At 40.0% G+C, this 17666-nt stretch overlaps 1 protein-coding gene and 1 long non-coding RNA gene across 2 annotated transcripts in view; one reads left to right on the plus strand and one right to left on the minus strand.

Annotated features, from left to right (window-relative positions):
- The window catches only part of LOC309502435, a 188375-nt gene that overhangs the window by 25735 nt on the left and 144974 nt on the right, over positions 1 to 17666 (plus strand). The gene's annotated exons all lie outside the window — the stretch shown is intronic.
- The window catches only part of LOC309502335 (receptor-type tyrosine-protein phosphatase F-like), a 128715-nt gene that overhangs the window by 25083 nt on the left and 85966 nt on the right, over positions 1 to 17666 (minus strand). The window contains exons 5-6 of the mRNA XM_082174704.1: positions 13027 to 13137; positions 2441 to 2710 (exon numbers count right to left, since the gene is read on the minus strand). Coding sequence (XP_082030830.1) covers positions 2441 to 2710; positions 13027 to 13137 — 381 coding nt within the window. The remainder of the gene's footprint in view (positions 1 to 2440; positions 2711 to 13026; positions 13138 to 17666) is intronic.

Raw genomic sequence — 17666 nt, forward strand, 5'->3', positions numbered from 1 at the left:
TCACTCTTGATGTTTTAGAGTTTCACCCCTTCATTGCTGAGCACTTTTTTTCTGCATCGTGGCCGATTTGTAGAGAATTTTTGTGTTTTTGTCAATTTCCCATTCATTTCCTATGGGGGTCATTTTTGACCGAAGACCAAAATCGTGAATACATTTTTTATGACCACTTAGCATGCTCGGATCATGACCTCAATTTTTTTTTTTTTTTATTCACATACCTAATGCCATAAAAGTCACCAAGTATCATAACCTTCCGATGAAGCTGTGATTTTTTAAAATTCAAAACAGAAAATTATTCAGTCAGAAGTGACCGAGGACCATCTGAGGGTTAAGTTAGATAAACATTATATAACAGTTTCAGGTTATGTTTTTGTCCCACATTGTCCCACACAAACTTATAATCGTCCCACATTTGGTTTGTTTGATGGTGGTCACCCTAGTTTGGAGTGATTTACAGCAGTTTAATGTTGTAGCTATAGGATGTTGCGAAGTGGTTTAGTTTCCTCTTTCTGGATTTCACAGAACAGTAGTACTGAGAGTGCGCTCTTTAACGCAAGTGTTTAAAATGATAAAATTTGGGACAATGAAACGTTTCGAATAGATTCATTATCACGCAACAGCCCTAAAATAATCCTTAATGATCATTGGGAGCGCAGAGATTTTGTTCACTCTGTCAAGGCGGAAAAAAGGAGGAGAGAGATCTCCTCATCACATTTCAGTCCTGATGAAACATTGATGAGGCGATTCTAGATAATCACAGATAATCACAAACTTTAAGTACACAACTGATATCAATGCCAGCTGTATGGATCACTCGGGGACAAAGATTAAAAAAGGCAATTTATTTCTTTAAGTTAATGCTACCAAGCATACTTCATTACTGCATTTGAGTAGAATTTGTTTGCAATATGACTACTTTATGTGAAAATAAATGTTTTTGAAAAGCAAATTAAAATGTTTACTCCAATACATTTCTCATTTGTGTGGGTGCAAATGTGTTATGTATAATTGATTCGCAATTTAGCAAGGATGGATTAAATTGATCAAAGTAACAAAATGTATAACATTAGAAAAGATTTCTGTTTCAATAAATACTTGTTATTTTGAACGTTATTCATCAAAGCATCCTGAAAAAATGTATTATGCAGAACTGTTGTTGAGCATTTTAAAATATAGGCTATTCATATAGAAAACAGGGTGACACTTTAGTTATGGGTCCAATTCTCACTATTAACTAACTATTAACTACGACTTTTGCCTCAAACTCATAACTATTAATAGTTAGTAAGGTAGTTGTTAAGTTTAGGTATTGTGTAGATTAAGGGATGTAGAATATGATCATGTAGAATAAGGCATTAATATGTGCTTTATAAGTACTAATAAACAGCCAATATCCTAGTAATATGCCTAGTAATAAACCAAAAACAATTATTTAAATAGTAAAACATATTTCACAATACTATACTTTTTTTACTGTATTTGTACTGTTTTCAGATACAGCAGTAACTTTTGAACAGTAGTGTATCTTTAATCATATACAGTATGAGAACTATAGCCCTATTCGGACGGTAATTGTTTCTCATGGGGTCATAAGGTATTTTCAACATTTGCAGGGTCTGTGATGTTATTGCCGTCTGAATCGAGAATGTCTGTTTTTCTCCCATCACTCGTCTAAAAATCCACGGCTGAATTACCTACTGTTTTTTTTTCTTCAGAAAAACTGTTTGTTTTTTCTACCTAGGTCGTGTGGTAATTTAACTGCCGTCTAAATCACAAAAGTTCACAAGAAGAGATCACTTAAAATTCACTGTTTAAATCCTTTTTGACCACTGCCGAGCACCGTACGGTTGCACTTCACTGTAATTTAGATGCATTTTAAAGATGTAGCCTAAACTTTTATTACTGAAATGCTGGAAAGTATTTACAAGAACGATATCTCATCACCGCTCAAAGAAGAAAGAGAAGAAAAGCACGTAAACATTTGAAATGGGCCGTTATTATATCCACAATTATATACACAAAAAATTTAAATAATGTATTAAATTATTTCAGCTAATATCCGTATTTTTAAAATGACATCCATCATTTTGAGATAAAAGACAGAAAACCGTTTTACTATAGCGCATCTATCTTCCACATGATATATAGGATATAATTCTCCTAATATTAAATGAAATATGAATTTATTCTTATTATTCCAAGCATATGACATTTTATTTACAGTAGACAATTCTGCGACTGACCACGTGAGCTGGGTTCATACAATCACAAAACTCGAGAATACTCCATCCGAATGCTTGAGTTTTATCACTGAGGTGCCATGCAAATTTATTTTTACGGACATCTATGCGAGAAACACTTACCATCCGAATAGGGCTTATTAAGCACGTTTCATACAAGTGCAAAGATGAAGTAGATCCTGAGGCTAAACGTCTCTTACCTTTGACCATGATCTGAGCTGTGGTTTCGATCATGCCCAGAGAGGATATAGCCACACAGGTGTAGTCCGCCGACTGCTGGATGTTGGTGAGCTCCAGCACATTTCGGCCAATGGGCATCTCCTCATCTTTGTTTAGCTCCTGTTCACCCCTCATCCACTTCACATAGGGTATGGGAGCGCCCACCGCCACGCAGGTGAGGTTCACGCTGCCGCCCGGCATCACTTCGTGATTGGTGGGCAGGATTGAGAAACGTGGCGGAACTCGCCGGACTGTTGGAGGAGCGCAGATGATGTTAGAAGCAGAACGCAGATACAGGAGGGCATGGCTCTGGATATACACCATTGACCTCTAGGATATAAAGTCTTTATTTGAAAATGTGAGAGATATAATATATGAATTAGCTCTCTGACTGATTCATCTGAATGGACAAAAGCCAAACTAATTCAAGGGAATAGAGCGGAGAGCCTTAATATTCTAAGTATTCATCAGATAAGAGTGTTTTTGACAGTAAATGCATCTCAAGGATTTTTTGGCTCTTTAGTCGAGTTTCCTTATTGTCTCATCAAATTTGATTTCTTTCAAAGTGCTGGCAAGCTATTTACTGTTATGTCACTAAATTAACTCTCTTTGCATCACAAATACACAGTAAAAATGCAGACAATGAGCAACCTCAACCACAACTGGTCACAAAATCATTTCTAAAGACCAGTCTCACTGAGGTGTGCAATGCTTTTTTTCTACATTGCCAGTCCCTGCCACACTATCTTGGACTGACAGACACTCAGGAGCTTCAAAGAGACGCAGACAGGCGAATGTCACGTCTCAGATTTGAACTTTAGACTTTCTCATCAATGTGACTGATAGCTTAGCAGTATAGCGCACATTTCCTTTATCGTTTCATAGATATAAAATGGGAAACAGACTCTGAAAAGTCAGATTTAACTGAACTTTCTACAAAATTCAGTCATTTATAAAGTTCTACATCTTCACTACCCCTTGTATGTTTAATTATTAAATATTAAAGCTAATTTGATTATGCTGTCAGTCATCAATGAGACTGTCAGATCTGAGTTTTCCAAAATTCTGCATATCTTCCCCCCAAATCATAAAAGAAAATTATATTTATAGTTTGCCGACAAATGTTTATTTAGAAAATTCTTATAAAAAAAATATTTTCATATGCCACATTTGTGTATTTAAATAATGGCATGAAGAAGCTCAGAAGTAAAACTGTAAACTTTTTATTTTCTTTTTTTTTTTTTTGCAAAGAAATGCATCTCACTTGGATCAAGAACAGCATAATTTGGCAGCAGAAGATTGAGACCCTTTACACACATTGAGTTGGTGTGCAGCCAAAGCCAAACCATCCTGCCCACTGAAGACACAGCAAACGCTCCTGTGAATCTGCAGAGCTCCCATAAAAGAGCAGCATTTTCTGCAGACTTCATGGAAGAAGCCGTCTGAGAGAGTCCATGGAGAGATTGCTAATAAACCAATCTTTTACAATGTCTCTCCGTGTATAAAGTGGAATTGTTTGCAGATGGCAGCTGAGTTTAACAGGGAGCTCTGCGGTCAGACATTGCTTATATTTCACGGATAAACAAGTCTCACTTCTGAGAGACTCCAACTCACTTCCAAATCTGACCATTACCTGTTAATTTCCTTGTCATTATTTCCAGACACAGGTAATTATTGCGGATGACCGAGGAAAGTGTGGGGCTAGAGGATAACAAATGCTCAGTGTTTATTTGACTTGAATGCAATTTCTGGAAAGTAGGGAACTAGCTACAGTACCACCCAAACTCCAAAAATAAACTCAAGATGTCTCTTTTTCACACACGCACACATTTTAAATGGTTTATAAGAGTAGTGTTCATTTTCGGCATTATCAGGTGAGATTTAACTGTGTGCATCTAGAGCGGCTTCTTGGCCATGTGTTATACAAGAAAATAAGCAAACTCACACTACCCAGAACACCAAACCAGGTTATATGTGACAAATCTGTCCTTGCTGAAAGTAAAACAATATGTGCCGTATGAAATAAAACCCCAAAGCAAATCAAATGTGTAGAGTAAGACTTAAAACCAATAAGATTCCACTGTACACAAACAAAAATGAAAACTGACAAACTGACAAGCATCTTGTATGATTGTGGCTAGTTAAGACAAAAAAGCATTTGGTTATGACTCTGTTTCTTTTCTGTGTGTGTGTAATCTGAACATATTGCTGTGGTTCAGGTACAGTAAATCAATATTTATTGCAAAATGTATTGACTCAAGTCAGGTAAACACTGAGCAAATTGTGCTTATGGGGTCTGCTCTGTACTGGACATGGCCAGGGGTGGCCGTAATAATCGTCATCTTTGAGAGATGAGCGCAGAGTTTGGACTTTTGAGATTGAGTTAAGTTTGTTAGTTGGGCAGGAATGCCTGCAGGTGTAATAGTATAAGAGAGACATCACATTAATCCACGTTAGTCACTGTACATAGAGAGGATGATGTTACCCATGGACATGAGAGATGGTCATGACATGATGGCAAGAGTTTCTCTCAGTTAGAGGTTGTTAAGAAAATTTGAGAAGTCTTTGCTGGCTAGTAAAACAGACCAATGAACACTCACTGAATGTGAATTTTTGTTCAACCACCATCACTGGCTTTATTAGGTACTACAACATATACTGATATAAGTGCATCTACAAAAAATACATAAATAAACTATATATTTATATCTCATTTGCTATCTCATACATGTGGCATCTTCTGCTGTCTCATTTATATATAGACAGATACGCCAATATAATTAACAAGAGAATTTAAAACTAAGACTACGGCGATTATTTATGTTAGCATGTCTTATTTGTGCTCTGCAGGAGCCAATGAGAGAGACTGCGCTGAAGATATCTCGCCCAAGGCCACATAAAGTGAAGAATGCGTTAAGACATGAAGACCTGTAGAGATCATTATCATAGAGATCGGGTGACCTAGAAACGGCTGCCAGAAACCTGGGACACATTAACCCAACCAGAACCTCCTTATCAAGAACAATTGGTGGCTATATGGTTATTTGAATGTTCTTGATGTTATATTCTTCAAATGAGTGTTCTGGTTTCTGGACTTTTGTAGCACATGACTTAGATGGTTCCCTGAGAAGGGGAACGAGACACTGCGTCCTATTAGAGGACACTATGAGTGCGAGTTCCCATTCAGAAGGGAAGCTAATTTGTCAATGTCAATCAATGTTCTTGTCTAAATGAAACAGCTTGTTTCTGTGATTATGTACAGAATGCCCTGGTTCAACCACTTCGGGTTTTTGGAAGGATAATAACTCTCTTTTAAACAAACAACTGGAGAGGAAAATATCTTTTGCTTTCTGCATTCTTACTTGCTGACTGTTTGTATTGTTCTCCACATCGGGAGTCCTCACCAAATGGCTGATTCCAAAACAAACAATGAAAGCTGCTTTAGCCAGCTTAAATACTTGAGAGCTCAAAAGGCTTTGTGGCAGTTCGCTGGCGTAACTCCTCTGAAGAAGGAGCAGAGGAATTGCTGCCATCTTTGAAATTTGAACTGGTTTATAAACAGGTCTGATCCGTTAAGCTAAGGTTGAAATCCTCTGATTGCTCTTTGACCTCTGAGTTCAAGCTTTGAACAACAACAAATCACCCTGTTCATTTAGAAAGAATGATGCTGTTATCCTCCGTTTCCGCAAACAAGACCAGACTACGCTGCACAAAATGCCTACTTTTCATGCAAGAAAAACTTCTGTAAACAAGTACATAAAAATACTTAATACGAGCCAAATAACTGGAAGAAATCCACATGACTCAAAGGGTGTTTTCACACTTCAACTGTTCCCATCTTTTGCGATGCAACCACTGCATCGACACAAAGTGTCATTCTGTGCATGTTAAGTTTTAGTTGTTAAAACCAAAGAAAGAAATAGGCCCACACAAGTACAAATTTAAAGTAAAGAGTCATTACTTTGCTATAATGATAAACTGTTGCCACTAGTACTCAGTACTGCTGTTAAAAGGGGTGGTGGTGGCGCAATGGATAAGACACATGTCTTTGGTGTGAGAGACCCGGGTTCGAATCCACTGTGAGACACCAATGTGTCCCTGAGCAAGACACTTAACCCCTAGTTGCTCCAGAGGCGTGCGACCTCTGACATATATAGCAATTGTAAGTCGCTTTGGATAAAAGCGTCAGCTAAATGAATACATGTAAATGTAAAAGCCCCCAAAAATACGAAGCAAATCAACTCAGGAGTGCATCAAAACCAAATCTGACTTCATTTAAAAAACAGCCAGATGGATATTTTGTACGGACCTTAGCATAATTTGTAATTGGCATGAATGCAATTTGGCAGAAAAGAAAAGCATGGCTGAACTAAACAAAAGATTGGTTTGGAGCCAAAAAACACAATGCATCGATCTCAGGTTTAGACAGAGCAATCGAAGTGTGAAAACAGCCTAAAAGATCCCTGAAGTTGCTGTAGGGCTTTTTACAAATGTCTGAAAACAACAAAACATCCACAGTTCTGACACATGCAACGTAAAGAAGAAGAGCAGGCTGAAATGTGAGGCAGCCAGCAGCATGCATGGATTGTAAGGGAGAGGACAGTGTCAGAGATTCAGAGCTCCAGAGAGACTGGCACACGGCGGGACAGGAGCTGCCAGCAGGGGGACACACGCCTCCCATCCGCCGACCCTCTGCGTAGGAGGAGAGATAGTGAAAAGAACGTACCTTCCCACTGGTCTGAGAGTGAGGAGTGGATGGATTTTGGATGGCAGGGTGTGATGAAGATGGAGGAAGGGAAACAAAAGAGAAGAGAGCAGGATGAAAACAAGGAGAAACAGAGAGAGTAAAACAGGCAAATATTCCGCTTATCCATAAAAGAGAGATGAGAACATGGAGACGACAACAGCACCAAAACACACTCGTGCATCCATTCATTTCTAGATTTCTTGTATTATAAATCAAGGTGTATTTTATGACAGATTATGCATAACATACAGGTCAGATTTGAATGCCGATGCATTGCAAGCGTATACTTAACATGCGTTCTTGCATTACTGTGATGGTAACTATAACCTTAGTGACAAATATAAGAACTATAGACTAACCCAAACCCTACAGGAAAACATTTAGCATTTCTAGAATAAAAAAACAACAACATTATGTTATGAATTGTTTTACGTACACCTGTGTGCACCAAAAAAAACCAAGTAACATATAGTATCTGCAATCTCTTTCGACCGCAATTTTTTTTTCTTACTTAGAATTTTTGTCTTGTTTTTCATCACAATCTAACAATTCTTAGATAAAGACATATTTACTTGAGAAGCAAAATGACTGAAGTCTTGCTCTCTGAAAAATGTACTGTATATACATTTGAGTAAAAAAAAAAAAAAAAAGCACATTTCTGCCAGTGGAGTCAGAAAAGTAAACTTTTCCCTTTGAATTGAGTTTTTATCTGGTATAGTGTACCATAGTGGACAATAATCAATGCCGCTTTACGACGTCCTGACAGAAAGACTAGCATGTTTAATGGGTTTTGGTCCTCAACACAGTGACTGTCGTAGCACTCAAAATAATTATGTAGTCTAAAAGAAAGAAGTCATTTTGCTTCTCAAGTAAATGTATCTAGATTTAAGAATGCTTAAATATTTGTTCTGAAAAACAAGACAAAAATACTGAGTAAGAAAATAATTGTTTTGCATTGTTCTGCCTAAACCTCCCAATTTACAAAGGCACAAACACACACACACACACAAACAAATAAACAAACACAGAATAAGCATGATGCAGGACCCTCAACAGTGCTTGAGTGTCTCAGTGTGATAAGGCACATGGGCAGGGACGTGCGGTCAGGGTAGGCAGTGCCTCACCAAAGGAAATGTTGACATTACATTTATTAATTCCAAGAGCTTTATTAATTCACCACATTATTAATTGCATTTATTTTATTCCAAATATTAATTTTGTAACAAAAATTCTCAGGAATACACATATAATATACTCATTTTGCCATTGTTTGCTCCTAAAACCATTGTTTCATGCAGGAAATTCAAGTCCATGGCCATTGAGGCAGAGGTTAGCAGTGCCTCTTTGGTCCATAGAACGTAGTTTACGTAGATTTGCGCATGCGCAGTCAGTTCTCATGCTGTCTTGAATTATCAACATTGAGGCAGAGACCGAAGCTGTGTCTGAAATCGCTCCCTATCCACTATATAGTGCACTATTTAGGGTGTCGGCCATTTTGTAGTGGTGTCCGAATTCTGAGTGAACGACATCATTTCCTACATTCGTTCACTACTTTTACCCACAATCCTCTCTGAATTCGAGTGTACATCCGATGTACACTTGCTGAGACACTATTTCCCACAATCCAACACGATAAGGCGATAGAGCGCGAATGAAAAATAAATATGACGGACGGCAACAATGTCACCATGGCAACGGCGCACGCGAGATAGAAAACAATCATTTGAAGGACACTTAACAATCATTTGACTGACTGGAAACCCCGCGAAAGTAATGAAAGTAATGTTTAAATAACGGAGGGTTTTTTTTTTTTTTTGGACAGTTTTATGTATGTATGTATGTATGTATTTATTTATTTATTTATTCATTTATATATACCGTTATATCTTATATTTGAATAAACAAATGTGTTGTGTAGTGTTTTGTTCTCTTTTATTTTCACATATAAATGTAAAAAGTAAATAAATATGACAAGCAAGTCTTTTTTTTAAATCAAATAACGCAATAAACGTGAAAAATACATACATACAATTGTTACATACAATTCATACAGCCAAAAAAGGAAATATCAAAGATGGGTAAGTAATGTTTATGACGAAATTGTCCGAGCTCTCTGGCGCGTGATAATTATCTCAGCGTCCGAATTCGCTCACTCATTTTCGTTCACTCTTTGCTGATGTAGTGCACTCAACTGCCATTCACTATGTATGGATTAGTGAATGAGTGAACGAGTGAGCGGTTTCAGACACAGCTCGAGCTTGCTTCATGTCACGTGATCCACTCGCTCTCACTCAATCCACGCTTCCCGATACTTAGCATCTAGCGGCGCCTAGCGTTGGCTGTCAACAGGCCCGGGGTGGGTAATCGGGAGAATCGGGAGAATTCCCGGTGGGCAGCTTCACTTTTGGGCCGGTCGAGGATTTTTTATTTTGTTACATTTGTCACGTTAGTTACATTAGGCTACACACGTTCCGCATTCTGACACCGCAGCGCGCAGCCTCTGCATGGGTTGTACCATGTGAGGGAGTTCTCCCCTCCCCTCCTATAGAGTTGGTTGGGTCCATAGCCCGTCTTTTCCAAAACGTTTTCTCAGGTAGGTTACCGCGGCACCGCCGGCGCCTACCGATAGCTGGGCCGGCCCTACCGTAACGGTACGCGTCAGGGAGGATGGATGGGAGGAAGAGGCCAGGAGGTATGGAAGCTTGTTTCCGCCACAGAATAAAACATTTTAAAAGATAATTGGGACTTTTTATCTCACAATTGCGAGTTTACATCTCGCAATTCTGTCATTATTTCTCAGAATTGCGAGATATAAAGTCAGAATTGCGTGAAATCGCGCCGCCTCCCTCTCTTACTGTGTCCCGCACAAAACATTTGTTTGTTGTATAAGTCATAAGATAGATGTGTCCATTAATTTGATTATTAGATTTGATTGTGCATTAGCCTCACATATGACTGACTTTGCTGTATGCAGGCAGTGATGTGATGATGCCTGATATGAACTTGGGTTGCTACATTAACTGAATGAATATATGAACATACAGTATATGCCACATTGATAAGGTCACAGCCTACCCATGACAAGATTTCACCGCACGTTACTGCACATGGGAATGAGAGTGAATACACACACATCTTTCACATGAAAGGATAAGCAATTATGGAATGATCACTCTCATATACAGTGATAAAGGTGTGAACACCTACTCACTGCAGTTGAAACCAAAGAAAAAAGACAGAGAGAAAAAAAGAGTAAAAGAGAGACGGGGAGGAAGCGCACTAAACAAACACACACTGGCCCACACACAGCGTTCAGAAGAGATCTGTTATGTAAGTGTGTGTCAGTGAACTTTACACACCTGTAGAGAGACTCTAGATTAGACTATAAACAAGAACAAAACCACATCACAACATACAGAAAACATCCTCATTAGTAGAGCTGGGTGATATATTTAATATTTACAATATATGCAATATTTTTTTGTTGGCAATATGAAGTTGGCTTTGCACATGCGGCTTGATTATCCAGACACAACTGAGGTTTAAATGAGAGATTCTAGGAAAATAACCATCAAGAAGTTTTAATAGCATTACTCATTTAATCTTAGTCTCAAAAACAATTTTAGAGTTGGAAAGTAAATCAGTTCTTTCAAATTGTTCATTTCAATGTATAGATTCAATGATTCAGCGATTCAATTATTCATTAGATCAAAAAGTTAATTGAAGTGCCTGTGTGGCAATTTATATGCTTTAATTTGAATTTTTGTAAAAATATATACCTAGGCAAATATTGTTTACCGTGCATTATTATTTATAATAAAAAATTATAATAAAAAAAATACATAAATAAAACTGATTAAATATTCTTCTAATTTATTTAGTGAAAACCCATGTTAATTTTTTTTACATTTTTACTTCAACATTTTTACTGTACTTTACTTCTTGTTTTAAGCATTTTAATTTACTTGCAATGAATTTATGATTAAAACTGATGATTCCTCTCAATGAAAAAACAAACAAACATAATTTTAAGCAAATACTTAAATATTGAGATGTAAGCCAAAAGGATCAAATATTGCATATATTTTTTATGGGCTATATCATCCAGCCCTACTCATTCATTATAGAATAACAATGCAGGATAAACACATATACACACAGTTGAAGACATCAATAATAAATCCTTGAATAGAAAATCAATAAATGTATGACACTACTATTGAAAAATTCATGGACTAACAAAATGAGAACATCTCTCTCTCTCTCACCATAAAGCGTTAGATACTCAAACATATATATTAAAAGTCATTCATCAAATGGCACGTCCTGAGAGTGTGTGGACTGTGTAAAGATCAAAGGGCTCCGGAGAGAATTCACATGATATGATCTTCACGATGCATCATTTATTAGTTTCTCTCTGATTGGTCGAGGGCTTGAGGAAGAAGACCAGGAGAATTTATGGACAAAGATTTCTCATTTCCCCTGCTTTCATATCGAACACGTGCGCGCACACACACACACACACACACACACACACACACACACACACACACACACACACACACACACACACACACACACACACACACACACACACACACACACACACACACACAATCAAAGAGCAACGTATCCCCATATTTAAAGGTCTGAAGTTGAAGTGGTCTTTAACTTGCCAGGCAAAAGTGGGAGTTAAATAAAAGTTAGCGGTCTCTGAATCTGCTGTAATTGATCCCGACATTAATGAGGGAATTTCCACAATGGGATTCTCCAATCTGGCTTGCAAGTCTCAACATGGTCCTTTCTTTGATGTCCTGAAAACACTTACACCATTTCAAACCTTCATGACCAGCAACATTAAAAGGTTCTTTATGTAATTTAATATTCTTTACTATATTAACATTTTTCTGCACTTGTCCCTGAAGTGTAAAAATGTAATATTAACTTTAACCTCTCTCTGACTTTAATTAAATAGGCTGTTTTTTCTATTGTAACTGTAATATGTATAATAATAATATTACATAAAGTTATAATAAAGTTAAAAATAATAAAGATACATTTTATTTTATATTATAATAGTATAATAAAGCATAATATGTCTTTTCTGATGGAAGGCTGACATCTTCACAACTAACACTTGTTGTGGTCTGCACATTTTACTGCACAGTTCTGCAAGAATCAACAAATGTTACAAAGATAACTAATGGACAAAAATAATGAAAATATAATCATTGTAATGTCATAAACAATTTTCAGCTATCAACTATAATCATCTTGAATATAAAAGCTCTTAAAAATTACATTAACCGTAAAGATAAGCTTACGGGAAAAAATGAATAAAAATGACACAGTAAAGGAGTTGGGAAGTTTGATTAATTTCAAGTGAATTAGTTATTTCCATTTCAATTAATAGATTCAAGATTCAATTATCCACCGATTCAAAGATTTGCTCAAAATTGCCTTTGTGGCAATTTTACTGTATATAAACGTTTTAGTAACATATACTAGACAAATACTGTTACCTGTGCATTAATATATAGAATCAATAAAATAAAATAAATAAATAAATAAAACTGATTAAATATTCTTCTCCCTCATTGAGTGAAAATCTGTGTGGAAAACATTTCTTGATTATTAAAAATTGGAAAACAATGGAGAAGTTCTCCGCTGCAGAACCATGTTTCTATTAAGACAAATGGGTGATTAAAGAGAAATGTGAGTTGTTGAGTGACAGGTCCTGTCCTGGCCGTGGTAAAGCCTGTATGGAGAGCAGATCGAGGTGAAACGGGACGGGGTTTTGGGTTTGGCTGAAGATCTTACCTCTGACGTAGAGGTTGGCAGGAGCGGAGTAGCGTGTTCCTGCGCTGTTCACCGCCACACACTCATACTTGCCCTGGTCCGACTCCTCGCTGTTCTCGATCTGCAGAGCCCCTGCAAACACAACATAAGCAATCACAAACCAGACAGAAATGTTCTCTCACACACTCACAAACAATCGAAGGAGAAGAAAATTTTTTTCTACACACTTCATTGACTAGTACTCGGCTGGCATATGACTTTTCTTGTCTCTCTAAATACTGAAAGAGCAACATCTTTCACTCCATAATTCAATAAATCTAAAGAAAACTGGGTTATTTATTCATTGTGGCAAGTAAAAACACCTGCAGGCTACGCCAGCTATAACCGTCACTGTACATAAACTCTGCTATTCTGCTAGCCGAGGCAAAGCTGTGCTTTTAGAGAATCGATCTATTAAGACATAATACAGTATTACTGTCAATACTGTACATTCTCAGTGCATCCAAACTAAAGAAAAATCTAAAACTAAAAGCTTAAAAGTATTTTTTTCTGCCAACAGTATCATGACAGATACAGTTCTCATCCAGCCACTTACGGCTCCAGCATTCTGCTCATCTTAATAACACAAACATTCACACACACATTTCATTGACATTTTGTTCTGACAAAATAAGGAAATCATTCGCTCATTAGGTTTTTTAGTATGGCGGTGCTGTTTGTTTGCGTGATGTGACATACATCATGCAATCTGTGGAGGATGGAAGCACACCGAGAAAACTAAAGATGTCGTCAGTGTATTTCAGAAGTAGTCCTGAAATGCATTATGGGATGGGTTTAAACGTGTGCATTAACAATAGAAACATAATCCAAAGACTGTGAGTGTATGAGACCTCATTACGATACTGAGCATTAACCTCGCTCCAAGAGTTCATTATACAAACAAATGACCCTTACAGCACACGTAAACACACACACATTAGATCTGTTCCAAACCCCACTGAGCCGCCTCGCTGTCGAACGGCCCGTTCACACCAAAGACAATAACTATAATGATGATGATATAGTTTAAAATCATTTTAAATGTAAAAGAATAGCAGAGTCTTTACCACAACTATAATGTATAACTATAATCGTTCTTGGTGTGAACGGCCTAATGTCTATTTACTAGAAACTTAATCTATATAGACAAATGTAATAAGGTTCGTAATGATGTAGATGTAGGAAGGAAGAAGACAGGGGTCGGCTGACTGGGACGCTCACTTTATTAACTCTTTTCAAATAAACAAAAAGATGCGCACAAAGCGCCTTCACCGTGCCACAGCACAGCTTTCAGACAAAACAATATTCTCAGCACAATTCTCTTTCCACTCTCCAGCAGCGTCCTTGTGAGGTCCCAGTCCAAACTCTCTCTCGCTCTCTCTCGCTCTCCTCGGTTATATGCGGTCTCTCCACGCCAATTACTGCAATCAGACACAGGTGTTCATCATCTGTACTTGACCTACTTACTCACCGCTCGGCCCCCACCTTTCTCTCCCGCTCCAGACCTCGCGAAACCACGCCCCCCTCGCCACATACCCCCACCGCCCGACTCAGGCCGGGGAGCCATCCGGCCTGCAGCCTCCCCCCCCCTCCTCCTGGAGAGGAAGTCAGCCACAGTCATCTGTGCACCCGGCCTGTGGATCACCTGGAACTTAAACGGCTGTAAAGCTAGATACCAACGGGTGATCCGCGCGTTGGTATCCTTCATGCGGTGGAGCCACTGCAGGGGAGCGTGGTCCGAACAGAGGGTGAACTCCCGTCCCAAGAGGTAGTAGCGGAGGGTGAGAACGGCCCACCTGATGGCTAGGCACTCTTTTTCGATGGTGCTGTACATCGTCTCTCTCTTCGAGAGCTTCCGACTGATGTACAGCACCGGCCGCTCCTCACCCTCCACCTCCTGGGACAGGACTGCGCCCATCCCCCTGTCCGATGCGTCGGTCTGCAGAATAAAAGGGAGAGAAAAGTTAGGGGCATGTAAGAGTGGGCCACCACACAAAGCAGCCTTTATCTGAGTGAAAGCCTGCTGACACTGCTCCGTCCACTGAACCGTATCTGGTACCTCTTTTTTAGTCAGATCAGTCAACGGGCTGGCGAGGTCCGAATAATTAGGCACAAACCTTCTATAATATCCCGCCAGCCCCAAGAACTGTCTAACCTCCTTTTTGGTCTTGGGTCTTGGACAAGTTGCAACTGCTGCCGTCTTATCAATTTGGGGACGCACCTGTCCATGACCCAAGTGGAAGCCCAGATATCTAACTTCCACCCGCCCAACAGCACACTTCTTTGGGTTTGCCGTAAGTCCAGCCCTTCTCAGCGTCTTCAGGACAGCCCGCAAATGCTGCATATGCCGCTGCCAATCACCACTATAGATGATGATGTCATCCAAGTAGGCAGCAGCATATGCAGCATGCGGCCGGAGAATTCTGTCCATCAGACGCTGAAACGTTGCCGGAGCCCCGAACAAACCGAAAGGAAGGGTGACAAATTGGTGTAATCCGAACGGCGTGGTGAAAGCGGTCTTTTCCTTGGACATAGGTGATAAGGGGATCTGCCAATATCCCTTCGTTAAGTCCAGTGTCGAATAAAAACGAGCAGTACCCAGCCGATCAAGCAATTCGTCAATCCTAGGCATTGGATAAGCGTCGAATTTCGACACAGCATTCACCTTCCTGTAATCCACACAGAACCTGACTGAGCCGTCCGTTTTGGGAACCAAAACTATCGGGCTCGCCCAGTCACTGTTGGATTCTTCTATTACTCCCATTTCCATCATTGCCTCTAATTCGCTCTGCACTACTTTTTTTTTATGTTCTGGCAGGCGATACGGCCGGCTGCGAACTACCACCCCCGGCTCTGTCTCAACGTGGTGCTGAATGAGATCTGTACGACCAGGCAGAGGCGAGAACACATCAGCAAATTCTGCTTGTAAATTCTTTATGTCAGTGAGTTGGGATGGTGAGAGGTGGTCTCCCCCAGGGTCCAGAGCGAGGGATTGAGTTTTGATAAGCGCTTCTGGACCGAGATCCTCCTCTCCGCTCACCACCATCGCCAACAACACTGACTCCACCTCCGACCATTTTTTAAGGAGATTGAGGTGGTATATTTGATGTGCCCCGCCCCTATCTGTTCGTATTACCTCATAGTTGAGATCCCCAACTCGCCGTGTGACCTCGAAGGGTCCTTGCCACTTTGCGAGTAATTTCGAACTAGAAGTGGGAAGTAATACAAGCACTTTTTCTCCCGGTGTAAATTGACGCAGTCTAGCCCCCCTGTTGTACAACCGACTTTGTCTGTCCTGAGCCTGTAACAAATTCTCCATGGATAGCCGCCCCAAAGTGTGGAGTTTTGTTCTCAGGTCCATGACATACTGAATTTCATTTTTGCTATTTGAAGGTCCGTCCTCCCAAGTTTCTCTAAGGACGTCCAACACCCCGCGAGGCTGACGTCCATAGAGAAGCTCGAAGGGGGAAAACCCCGTGGAGGCTTGGGGGACCTCTCGTACAGCGAACAAGAGGGGTTCTAACCATTTATCCCAATTTTTGGCGTCTTCCTGTACGAACTTTCGAATCATGGTTTTTAACGTGCGATTAAACCGTTCGACCAGCCCGTCTGTCTGTAGGTGATAGACACTGTTACGAATCGCTTTAATGCCCAATAACTCGTAAAGTTCGCGTATGGTTCGTGACATAAACGCCGTGCCTTGATCGGTGAGAATCTCTTTCGGGATTCCCACCCGGGAGATCAATGAAAACAGAGCACTCGCCACACTTTTAGCGGAAATAGTGCGGAGTGGAACTGCTTCGGGATACCGCGTTGCATAGTCCACCAGGACCAATGCAAAGCGGTGTCCCCGTGCTGACCGTTCTAATGGCCCGACGAGGTCCATACCAATTCGCTCGAAGGGGGCCTGCATTAAAGGAAGTGGGCACAAAGGTGCTTTTGGGTTAGCCGGTGGGTTTACCAACTGACATTCACGACAAGACGCACACCACTTGCGCACGTTCTCGTGAATGCCCGGCCAAAAGAATCGGGCCATGAGACGATTTAGTGTCGCTGTTTGTCCTAAATGCCCGGCCATTGGATTACAGTGAGCCGCCTGAAAAAGCATTTCCCGGCGGCTTCGAGGAACTAACAACTGAGTTGTATCTTGTTTTGACTGGGCGTCTTGGGTCACCCGATACAACTTATCTTTTAAAATTGAAAAATAAGGATAGGAGAGCGGTTGGTCAGGGTGGAGAAGCTGGCCATCGATGGATCGAACCTGATCAAAAGCATGTTTTAGTGTCTCATCCTGGGACTGCTCCAGGGGAAAATCATCGCGTTCCGGAAAGTTAATTCCTCCCGAAACGCTCTGTTCCCCTGAAACAGTACCCAGAGGTTCTAACTCAGCTTCACCCAGCTGAGCAACCGCCTCTTTTCCTTCCGGTTTTTCCCAAGAAGCATCCGTACACAAAATCCCTAATAATTTATTAAAGTCTGGCCAATCAGTTCCCAAAATTAACGGATGCCGGAGGTGCGGATTAATTGCTACCTCCACACTATGTTTTTGTCCCCTAAATTGAATTTCCACGGGCAATCTAGGATAATCCACCACATCCCCGTGCACACACCTTACCCTAACC

The sequence above is a fragment of the Leuciscus leuciscus genome (genome assembly GCF_965113295.1).
Source record: "Leuciscus leuciscus genome assembly, chromosome: 7".
Classification (NCBI taxonomy): domain Eukaryota; kingdom Metazoa; phylum Chordata; class Actinopteri; order Cypriniformes; family Leuciscidae; genus Leuciscus; species Leuciscus leuciscus.